The following is an 11,960-nucleotide window of genomic DNA, read 5'->3' as shown; positions in this document are numbered from 1 at the left end:
AATCGAATGGATTGGTCTTTGGTCCATACTTTTCTACAGGAACAGACAAACATAATCTCCACAGTGTAATTATAGAAGTCTAGTAGATCGCTGTTGTGCCGCCATCAGGCCCCTTTATTCCAGCCTGACATTTGACTGATTTGGAATTCGAATGTTCTTAAACTTAGTCAATCCCTAACTTTTTCTTCTGGGTGAGTTGATTTAGAAGTTTTACAATGTTTCTATTTGAAAGTATATAAAGGACTCTGAGTGTGTGTGTGTGTGTGTGGCCTGCAGTGCATGAGTTCCACTACTATGGGATCCCCGCCACTCAACTTAACCCAACACTAACACGGCATGCTTTAGGCTTCAGTGTGTTTGTATACAGAAGTGAAGACATAACTGTCAGGTCGTAGAGGTGACTTGCCGGGAAAAGAAAGATCCCAAACATTGGCATGTTAACCATTATTTAATGCAGTATAACAAGGACGGACAGGTTTAGGGTTCTTGCCAGACCCGACGGGTTAAGCGCCATAAATGTCGGTCTGTTTCTGGGCTAGGAACTGTAGCATGATGGACATAATGGAGCAGCAAAGACTGACTGACCTGCAGCCCTGTCCGAGTCGGGATCCAGTCCTGTTTGGATTGGCCTTGGTCCAAAAGGACTGACAAAGTTCGGCATTCTCAAAGTCTGAAAACACCCCACTAGCTAGAGGTGAATGGCTTTTTACCCCCCCTGAGTTTGTCCACCATTGCGGATGAACACACTGAACAGGAGCTGTCCCATCAGTCACCAGGCAGGTCATTTAAAGGGATTACATTTGCTATTGCCTGTAAATGTAAAATCCCCTCTCAGAATGAAGCAGTGATTATGTTGGAATTTTAGTTTAGACAACCTTTTAAACTGCCAGAGATTATTAGAATCTCCTCATTTATGTGCAGACAGCTTGTTACTTTCTTTCTGTTACGTGGTGCAAGTTCACAAATCTTTCCCACATGATGGCTGTCCATGATAATTTTAAATTTACACAGACAAAAAGTGCTGTGGCACATCTGGATGAACGTTCTGCCTCGTTTCTTTCTGAATGGCCACTCCGCTCTCAACACAATAAACACCGTAAAACATCACCCGGCAGCTTGTAACCGGTGCCAGTGAGATGATTAACCCTCACTCCCTACCTGGCTGTGATTAAAACATCTAATCTTGTCATTGTTCCTGGAGCGCGCCTCCTCCATATTACTTCCTGCACTTCCTGTGGTCTTCAGCGGTACAACCTTTAAGCTTGAAACAGCTCCGCTGATTGATCCTGAAGAAAATGATTGAACAGGTATTGACACTCATCCAACGGTTTGCAAGAAAGCCAACAATGATATTGTAAATAAACTGATTTCCAAAATCTGACCTCTCTAAGACACAATCACTGTCATTACATGAACTTTTAGGTTAAACGATTTTTCTGTTTTATCTCTGACAATGGCGCAGTTCGAATGTAGGCGCAAAGATCCAAGTGAATAATAGACCCTAGCCCTAACCCTGCAGCTACAGCATGAACAGTCATATTTTCACACAAGGATTAGACCGAGGAAATATTCTGGAGCTGTACGCCCCAGCATGCTTCCATCAGGTTCAGTAAATACAAGCAGGTTTCTGCTGAGCACACAGTGATAATATTATATTCAGGTTTACATCACTTTCATTTTATGCTGCTTTACTACTACAGGTAGTTAAATTTGAATGTTTCTGACCTTTTCTAAGGTCAACTGATGTTTTTCGTCAGGCATTCCTCACGTGGTTCACTGGAGGTTATAAAGCCTTATTATTATTTCTTGATATGGAAGGGAAGCAAAAGCCTCCAAATAAATCTCCATAATAACATCAAGTGCTTGAGAAGTGGACCGCGTGCCGATGTATTAATCAAACATCAAAAGGCAGCCGAGGACGGCTTTATATTCTGGAAAGGAACGTTTCAAATGCACGATTTACAACTGATTTGGCAAGATGCGATACGTTCTGCCTCTTCAATCAGGAGACGTGCAAGCAATGTCTGCAAAAATGCCAGCAGTTATTTTAGACCTCTTTTAAGCTATTTTAGCTGCATAGTTGCGCATGAATGTGTGCACGAATTTAGTAGAGTTGGAAGGAACGCATGACCTCAAATAAACTCATTTTCAGATCAAATCAGACGTGCGTCTCACGGGAAAAAATCACAGATAGTGATGCAATGGGCTAATGGGCTAATAAACATTTGCTGAGAGGTGTTTGCAATCAATCAAGGAGCTCCAGCTGCTAACTTCCACACATGACCAAACATGGTCGTGTAGGAAAAAGTCCCTTACCAGGATACAAATTCCACGCAGTTTACAAGCCACACTGTGCAGTGGTGGTGACCTTCTGCTGCCTGATCCAATGTCTGTGGTCAGTTTGGTTGTAAAGGAATGTGTTGATTTGTATCAGTTAAACATCAGCTAACCAAGAGAAAATAAATCATCCAATCGTCTCACAGCAGGCGTGCATGCATGCGTCTCAGCGAGCCACTCAGTCGCTCTTTGTCCTAATAAGAAAAGTGGCCCCAGGGAGACGTCATCATTTAACCGACAGGTGCGCCATAAAAAGTGAACTGTTGCCCGCTTGCTTTTAATAAGGATTTAAAATTTGACTGGTCATCAAAAGAGGCACAAGTTGCTTCAAAACTGAGGTACAGTTTTCTTCTGGAATGGGCACTTAATAGAAATAGATCCGGTTATGTGCACTCCCCTGTTCTGCACACCATCAGCTGAGATGGTGTACTCGGCCTCCTTTTAAGGAAGTACACAGGCAGTGTTAGTTGTAGCGTCCCCCGGGCTTGGCAAAGAGCAATGCCATGGACAATGAGCATGGTTTATTCTAGAAAATACCTGCTGCTGTACAAAGTGGCAATCCAACAGTAACGTATTTCCATTATGATTGCTATTAATCCCTTTTCCTTATAGTGTTACAGGGATGAAAAGAGTACAGCGGCTGAAAGGCTGGTTGCCATTGTTGCTGTCAAAGGAAAACACACAGCGACTACATGGTAATGGTATCCAAAGTTTAAAAAGTACCTGGACATCTTACTCTGAATTACTCTTAACATTTAAATCGACTTCTTAACACCCTCGTGTTAATTAGAGAAATGTTGTGCCTTCCTCACATCTAAGGTAGACTGGATGGAAAAGTGATTGCTGATGAACAAATCCATTTAATGACAACTTGAGATCGCTCCTGTGATACTCGCTCTTATTACAGACAACATTGGATCAAACTAATTTGATACAGATTTCTTTATGGTTGCTGAAAAGGCATGTGTGTGTGTGTGTGTGTGTGCGTGTGTGTGTGTGTAACACGTATGGAAGCCTTGAAATCAGCCTCTCGAATGAAAAACTCCTCATGCTTTTGCATGTTTCACTCTACATGTGCAGCTTTTCAATCTGAGCAAGAGGAGAGGAGAGGATGCTCTCAAAGCTCAAAGTAATTTCCAGTCTCCTAAGAGAGGAGTTCACGGTCATAACATCACGCACCCCAGCCCCATGTTGTTGCACCCTTTTATCTTCAATACCATCTAAGGAATAGGAGTCTCACTTTGGCATGTCAACAACTGCAAACAGCTTCTCCACAGCCAGAGGTCTGTTCAGTGTACGAGTCACAGAAGCCAATGTCAAATACATTATTAAAAGCTGCGATGGACAGAGCAGATACAAAAGCTAAGTGTCAAAGAGAGGGAGAAGAGAAACGAACATGCATCACCTGACAATTACTTCATGAAAGGAAAATGAGAAATTTGTCACAACTTGTTGCAGATGCAAGTCTTTGGAGAACATCTCTACTCAGAATCGTCTGGCTAAATGCACAGCAGCCCATACATAATCAAATATTCCATCTAATGATGATGATGATGATGATGCCTGAAGAAAAGCAGGACTCAAGTATTCATCAGTTGCTCGACACTGTAAATAAAAATAGCAAAATCTGCACGAACATCACCCTGAATGCAATAAAGAAAATTCAAACCTTATCTGCACACGATCATCATCAAACTTACCAGGCTGACAGATCCGCAGTGACTTTTTTTTTTTACTGCTGGAAGTCAGCAGAGGAAGAGCAACCAGAGTTTTATAAGCACAGCGTGAAGGGTTCAGCCCCGCCTACTCAAGCCACATCCATTGATTCCTCACATACAGCATACAGTATACGTGCCCAAATTACTATTTAATCATTTCTGAGATAAACTCTCTGCAACAGCTAAAACAGAATCTTCACCAGCGTATATATCTGGAAATGAGAAGCATGTCTATTTGAGAGTATTTCCCTCTGGCTTAACCAAATTGCAGAAATGGCAGAAAAAATGAAAGACGAGAATGAAACCCATTAAATTCAGGTGTTGATCTGGACAGAGACAAGGATCCAGGTTTAAGAAAAAGAAAAGAAATTAAAAAAAATAAAACCCAGATCCACCAGGTATAATTATATTTTCATCTGAGGTAGTCTGCCCCTGAATCATGGCTGCAGGGCTGTGGGTTCGACAGTTGCCGAGGCTTGACTGAATTAACTATTGGGGTATTACCGTGTGGAGGCAGCTCTGTGAGCGCTGCTAGTTTTCTGATGTGTCTCCATTTCATGTCAATTTGACACCTGACAATGTTTGACGAAATAAAGCATGACATTTACACAAAAGTTCAAGTAAAGTTTTATTTCCCTCATTCATAGGGTTTGAGCTGCAGATAAAATCAACCTATTTCAAATAACAGCTATCACAGTGTTTTTTTTTTACTGTACCGTAAGTATCAGTAACTGTGTGCACTTAACTTGTGTCTTTTTCCCTGCTGACCAAGCAAACCAGTGCTCAAAATATTAGTGACAACGAAACCCAGCAGCCAAACTGTTGCAACATAAAGTACAGTGTTGGACAAACAAGGAAGCCAATACAACACAGTACAGAGCAATGAAGCAGCCTGCGCCACGAGCAGTAGTAACAGAAGAGGACGAGCAAGCGCAGATTCAAGAGCTGTAATATCTTAAGTCAGATTATTCATTTTAAATAAGTTACAAAAAAAATATATCATAAACTCAGAATGGAACAATGGAAACATAAAAGTAACAAACAAAAAGGAATTTAGAATTCACAATTGTTTCATTAATTTAGGAAGGGGATCTTTTTCATATTAATTTCACATTACAAAACTATACAAGTGAAACAAAAATCAAATATAGCAACAACAAAAAAAAGCATGTAGAAAAAAAGAGCTTTAGCCGTCTCACTCATGGCGAGTGGAGCGTTTGAAAGTACACGATGGCAGTACTTCTGTGGCCAAAAATACATTTCTATAAAGGTCATGTTTTCTATCCGAGTGTTTTTGAAATACAATCATGACAAGACCTTTCTGATCCTCCATTTAAAAGAGGATAAAAAAAGAGAGGGGAATATCTGCCAGTCATGTCGATGCAGCAGAAAAACATCAATCAGAAAGAACATGTTTGATATATCTTTTCTGTATTCACCATATTTGTTTTTTAAATATGCAAGGTAAGACCAATTTTTTTTTTTTTTAATTAATAAATAAAAACTAGGAAGGTTCACAGTCCCTTGAGGAAATCCCCTTGCCTCTGTAGGACCAGTTTAACCAGTGACAAGACATTCTTTATCCATATCAGGGCATCACGACATATACAGCAGCTTCACATTGAGATACGCCAGCATTAAAATGTTTTAACAACTGTTTGTTATCTGTAAGTAATGGTATCTACTAACAGTGTACGCAGGCAAAAAGAACAGGACCTTGCTCCGCCCATTCATGTTGATGGAAAGGCTTTCCCTTGGTTCTCGACCTTTTTAATTGCAGCCTGAATTTTTGCCTGGTCTCCCAGGAGCTGTCGAGGATTCACAGGCTTGAGGTTTGCGTCCAGCTCAAGCAGCACAGGTACCCCCGTGGGCAAAGTCACCCCGGCGATGTCCTCGTCAGACATACCTGTAGAATTCAAGACAATGAATTGCAGATCACACCAGAGCTTGCTGTTCATTTTTGGATTTGGCACCGTTTTGCTACGCAATGAAATGCTTTTCAGGAAATTAGGTTCGTGTTAATGTAAATGACAATCACAAAAGTTCTGGTCCGTGTGCATATATCAGATGCTGCAAAATATGAAGCAGCAGTTTGTATGTGTGGATTTACTGGATGAAGTGTGATGGAAAGGTCAGAGTGAACTTCTATGTGCAAGAACCAAATGTAATTTTAACTCGTTGGCCTTTTTGCAAAAGTTCAGCCTTCCATTTCTGGCACTGTGCGACGTGTCCTTCCCTATTCAGCTACAGCGGCCGTGTGCAGACACTGCCGATTAAACGAACCGAATGCAGGGACACAAACGCAGGGAGGGATCCGTTTAACGTTTAGCTTGGGTGGCTTCAGCAGCGTACCTTCCAGGTGTTTCAGCAGAGCCCTGCAGCTGTTCCCATGGGCAGAAATGAGCACCGTCTTGCCTTTCCTTATCTCCGGCACAACGGTGTTGTCCCAGTAAGGGAGCAGCCTGTCCAACACCTGCTTCAGGCTCTCCGCTCGGGGGAGCTTTTCCTTCGGCACATCGCACGTGGTGTACCTGCGGTCGTTGTAGATGTCTAGGAAGTAAGGATGGGATTCATCAATCGCTGGCGGAGCGATGTCATAGCTTCTCCTCCACAACTTCACCTTCTCCTCTCCGTGCTGCAGAGCCATCTCCGCACGGTTCAAACCGATGAGCGATCCATAGTGGCGCTCGTTCAGCCTCCAGGTCTTGACCACCGGGACCCACTCCTGACCCATGGCCCCCAGCACAAGCCACGCCGTCTGGATGGAGCGGCTGAGGATGGAGGTGAACGCCAAGTCGAACTGGCAGCCCTGCTCCTTCAGGAGCTCGCCACAGTCCCGGGCCTCCTTCACCCCATCCGCGCTCAGCTTTTGGTCCACCCAGCTGCAGAACCGGTTCTCCTTGTTCCAGGCACCCTCCCCGTGCCTCAGCAGAAAGAGTTGGTGTTTGGACATCAGAAGCTACCACGAGCAGGAACCTGCACACATTCAGCAAGTCATTCCAATTTCAAAAGTCAAGCATTTAATGAGAATGTGACACAGATCCAAACGGAATCGCAGGGCAGTGAATCTGATCTGAGTTCAGCCGCAGTTAAAAGGTTAAAGGTGAACCCTGAGGCGGGCAGCCATCTGCAGAATTCACCCTCTTTAACTTGCATTATTCACAGGCTTGCACATAAAACGCTGATAGATAACATCATCAACTCAAACACTCCAGCCGACGTTCCTGCAAAGCTTTGAATCAGGATGCGTGGACTGTTATGTAAACACGTCGTTCATAAAGCGTCTGCTGCGTCCGCCCACATCGGGGACAGACGGAACCACAGACAAATTCATTCAAATATTATCGTTCTTTTATATTTTAAAAATGTCCTCTTACCCTTCGAGGGTTTAAATCCGGCATAAATTCAGCTGGAACAGACGAGAGCGTTCACGTTATATTTAGCAGAGCATGGAGAAGATGTCTTTCCTGCACCTCGAATGATTGACATTCCGTTTCTCCAATCACAGTGGCTGATGCCTCTTGTGTGCGGTGCCGCCTTCGAAGGTTATGCCCATATTAGGAGATGTAAGATTTAGGCGTGTGTGTTGCGTGTTCAGCTCTGTGTTAACTTCCGGTGACATGAATAGTCCTCACTTTGGACACAGAAGCAGTCAAAAATTATTATTTTTATTATTATTTTCAGAGTTTGACTGCGCGTGATGACTTCCGGTCAGCCGGGCGCATCTAATATGATGCTACTTTTTCTAAATCTAATAATTTTCGGTGATCATTAACAGTAAACATCAGATCATTTCTCAAGATGGAAATCAGAATCAGAATACAGAGGTGATCCATTAAAGCGCCCATTCAAAGAGGCCTGCAGGGACCCACACAGAGCTTTACATACGTAGTCCGAGATTATTTTATATATGTTTATTATTTTATGTAGCAGAGGTCAAAGTGCATGTCGACAACATTACTGATCAGCGGTGATCAGAACACCCTTTAATGTTGAAGTTCATCAGTTCATATAGATGCTAAAAACCATAAAGAACAATCCTGTTATATGTTTTGTACTAATACACCATACATGACATAAAACAAATTGCATCATAGTATATGTATGTGTGATACACTTTCATCACAAAATTTATTGCCCAGCATTGAACAGCTTCTTCCGGCCCTCCATACCAGACATGGCATCCACATTCTTACGCCAGTCAGTCACTTCCTCTTTCTGTGGGATGAAAAGAAGATTTTGCATCATCTTATTTTCATTGATCGCATCAATTCTAGTAAGACTACAATGTTGGGGGGGTATTGAGAGAAGAATGCCATTCATCTGTTGCACATCCCAGCCTCAGGGATGTGCAACAGACAGATGCGGCTCCACCTCTGCATCTCCCTATTTTTTCTGAACAAATGCATTGAAAGTTTGTGCGTATTTTCTAATTTCTTCAATCAGTTTTATTAAATGCTTTACATCAGCGTATCAATTGAGGCATCACACAGAGTTGCATTAAATACCCTGCCTTCTTTGATATCAGTAAATATGTATGAATCCAACTGAATTTGAGCGTGACATGATGTTTCTGAATCTGAAGTTTGAGCCTGCAGCTCGTACCTTTTCCTCCTCCTTCTTTACAGTCTTGAGTTTGGCCTTGAAATCCACAGATTCTTTAACCTTGGCGCCAAGCAGAGCTCCCAACATGGCATCAGCTGACACCCTGACCCTCCTCAGGTTTGGTCTCTTCATCTTTCCCTTCAACTCAAAGATCTTCTGAGACAGGTTATGTACCTTTGTGTGACACAATAAACCCAGCCTCAGCGTCAAGTACCTTAAATACTGTAAATTACCAGTGAATACTAGTTTCATACAGTATGCATGTTTTTGTAAGATGCATAATTCTGTCTCAACTAAAGATGATAAAAAAAATGTTGCTTACCTCCACTTCATTTTTCAGCACTTTAGCATTAATGTCATACCGCTCTTCATCAACCACGTCGATTTTCTGCTGCAGCTCTTTGCAAAGATTCTGTGGACAGAAACCTTTATTTTATTAAACCTGTTCAATGTAACTGGTCCAGATTACTATTGAAATACAGGGACAGAAGATAACAAAACATAATCCTAGTCCAATATGTAGATGGACAGATCAATGGGTGGGGCCAGAGGGAAAATATCTGAAATCTGATTGGCCTCTGAGGTACCCCTGTCTTGTTTTTATTCATGTATTTGTTCTTATATTTGTTGTGGCCTCAGTTATAGCTACATAGATAGTTATGTATAAGTGCTGTATAAATAATAATGTATAAAAAATTATGGGATGTAAATCTATTATAATATTAGAGTCAGACTTCTGAGAATAAAATCACAATTCTGACTTTTTCTCTGACAGTTTTGTAGGTTTTCAATGTCATTTCTGCCTTCGTCTAGATTACATTTAGTGGCAGCAGAAATCTCATTGGCAGATACTGTATCTCTCTACAAAACTAACAAACAAACAAACCATCGAGTTGCTTGAAGCAGATAACGGGTTTAAGTTGATGTTGAAAATTCTATGAAAACTTGCATCAAAACTTGGATCAAATATACCTGTAGATCCTGCATAGACATGCCTGACATTTGGAGATTGGGAACTTTCTCAGTGAGGATTCTCTCTCGTTCATCTTTTCTGTCTTGCTTTTCCATTTCCAGCATCGTCATCGCCTTCTTCAGCAGTTTAGTCTGATAAGCACACACGTCAGCCACACTTTAGAAATGCTCATTTAAAGCTTTGCTATTCAAGAGTAAGACACAGTTGTAGCAAAAATTACCTTTAAGAAAAGTCTGCGAGATGCAGAGATCTTTGACTTTGCTTTCTGTAAAAGGCAATTGGTATTTTAAATTCTGCCAATCAGTTCCTCATATTGTTATAGTAATTGTTTATACTTTAGATGCACAGAGTGGAATATTAAATCCTTTTACAATAGGGTAGATTGGACTGCTACAACTCATGCATCTAAATAACAACTTTAATTTTTTTTTTTATACATTCTATTATGGATTCCACTCACCGCAGACCTGAAGATCATGTCCATGATTAAAACGAGAGAAGGGAAAAAGAGGTGAAATTTGTTAAATGTTTGAAATTTTGAATTCTAAACTGTGAGTTATGATGTGGCGAGGGTACAGATCATGTGGGGGGGACTTACATGTCAGATATGGTTGCAGGCTGACGTGTCACTCCTTGCTAAATCTACACAAGAAAAAGAAGATTACAATCATTTTTATATGCAACACACACACACATGTGTTAGCTCATTTCCTAGAAATGGTAAAAAACAAATAAAAACTTTCAAGTTTGCATTGCTTGAGACTGAAATAACCCATATATCCCACCATAGGTTAAAGGGACATCAACAATGTATGACATTGTCAAAGGTCAAACCTCCTGTATGACTTAAAGAACACCAAAACAAAAATCAAAAATGTTTTTTATGACACTAACAACCAATTAAGTACTATAAACTCGATGACTCGCATAATTTTGAAACAACTCTACGGAAGCACAAGTAATAGCAACAGGTTGCAAAGAATATGAACGCACAAATCAAATCCACACTGCAATATAGTATTTATTTAAGATATAATTAGACTTCTGTTCAAGATTAGAGGAGGAGAGAAAACAAGCCATAAAAAAGTCACCTTTCCTTGATTTTCCTGTAAGGAGAATTCTCATAATGACTCAACTTTCACATAGTCTTTATTGGGAGTTGTAAATAGAGTCAACATAAATGCTGCTTCAGACCCATGCTTTGATTCTGGTCAGTTCAGATCAGCTTGAGTTTTATTTTAGTAAAAGTACTGTAATAGTGAATCTTAATTTATCCTTTCTTGTTCTTTAATATTTTAAAAGTAAAACTCCTTACCGTAAATGGAATAAGTAAATACTCAGCGGTATCTTTTTTTTCCTGAGAAGAGAAGGACAGAAAGACGGTAGATATATAGATTCTAGGCTTCATGTGAGTGGCTCACAGAAATAGCCCCGCTGGTCTCACCATTCTTGCACTACGTCCCTCGTCATGTGTGACAATCCTTGTGTCTCCATCTTTCTGTTAAGGAGAGCGAGAAGTCCAATGTCACGTGTGAATTTGAAGTTGATCCCCATGTTCAATCCAAGATGATCATTGTCTCATAAAATGTCAGGATTGTCTTTTTAATGAGCGATTACTGCTGCTTTCATAAAGATAAAACGCATCCACAGGAATAACTTGCATAAATGCAATTCTAATATGTCATCTTTATCTTAACAACAAATAAGGCTAGATTAAAACCAGCAGATGATACACAAGCCATTGTTTATTTGTGAGTATTTCCCCACACTCATCATTCTTTACTTTAGATCTGAGTATCCTGTGAAAGTGAGAAAGAGTTCTGCTGCCATCACAAGTCTGCCAAAGAGTACTACAGTATGTTCAGCTCCACATCCCATGATTATTCTACTTTCATTTTAAAGAAATATCTGTTACTACGACTATGTCTATACAATTCAAACAAAGACTGTTCTTCTTTTGAAAAGTTTTGCCACCCATAAACCAATAACCCAATTTTATATGGATAAGAAGTATTTGTACAAATTTATTAGAAGAAGATGAAAACCAAAGTGAGAATTCATTCAGTTGCCAGAAGCATCGAACATTTTCTGTTCTTTTGAAGCAAAAACATTGGAGTTCTGTTTTTAACAGATTATGTTATTCACAAATATAAATCTTGATAATCAGTGTATATATCACATTCTCAGTAGTATTTTTCCCACTTAATGTATTTGAGAAATCATACATAAACTACTTAACTGTTTAATAGCTTTTTCCGCTCAGGCTTTCAATTACACTTCGGTATTATTCAAGGACTAGACAATATATTCATCATCATCATCATCAT

The 11,960-nt window shown here is 40.5% G+C and overlaps 2 protein-coding genes across 2 annotated transcripts; both read right to left on the bottom strand.

The window, feature by feature from the left end:
* Positions 1-4,670: 4,670 nt before the first annotated feature.
* On the bottom strand, positions 4,671-7,490 carry bpgm (2,3-bisphosphoglycerate mutase). Its single transcript, XM_068739189.1, has 3 exons — positions 7,433-7,490; positions 6,408-7,031; positions 4,671-5,961 (listed from the first exon to the last, which is right to left on the bottom strand). The coding sequence occupies exons 2-3, from the start codon at positions 7,006-7,008 to the stop codon at positions 5,786-5,788; spliced, it is 777 nt and encodes a 258-aa protein (XP_068595290.1). The 5' UTR covers positions 7,009-7,031; positions 7,433-7,490; the 3' UTR covers positions 4,671-5,785.
* Positions 7,491-7,954: 464 nt separating this feature from the next.
* Positions 7,955-9,901, bottom strand: LOC137893491 (troponin I, slow skeletal muscle-like). Its single transcript, XM_068738902.1, has 5 exons — positions 9,854-9,901; positions 9,633-9,764; positions 8,983-9,072; positions 8,661-8,834; positions 7,955-8,273 (listed from the first exon to the last, which is right to left on the bottom strand). The coding sequence occupies exons 2-5, from the start codon at positions 9,741-9,743 to the stop codon at positions 8,187-8,189; spliced, it is 462 nt and encodes a 153-aa protein (XP_068595003.1). The 5' UTR covers positions 9,744-9,764; positions 9,854-9,901; the 3' UTR covers positions 7,955-8,186.
* Between the last annotated feature and the right edge of the window lie 2,059 nt (positions 9,902-11,960).

Source organism: Brachionichthys hirsutus, chromosome 5 (assembly GCF_040956055.1).
Source record: "Brachionichthys hirsutus isolate HB-005 chromosome 5, CSIRO-AGI_Bhir_v1, whole genome shotgun sequence".
Lineage (NCBI taxonomy): Eukaryota > Metazoa > Chordata > Actinopteri > Lophiiformes > Brachionichthyidae > Brachionichthys > Brachionichthys hirsutus.
Note: the sequence above shows the minus strand (reverse complement) of the source record. Positions and strands in the feature narration are given on the sequence as shown.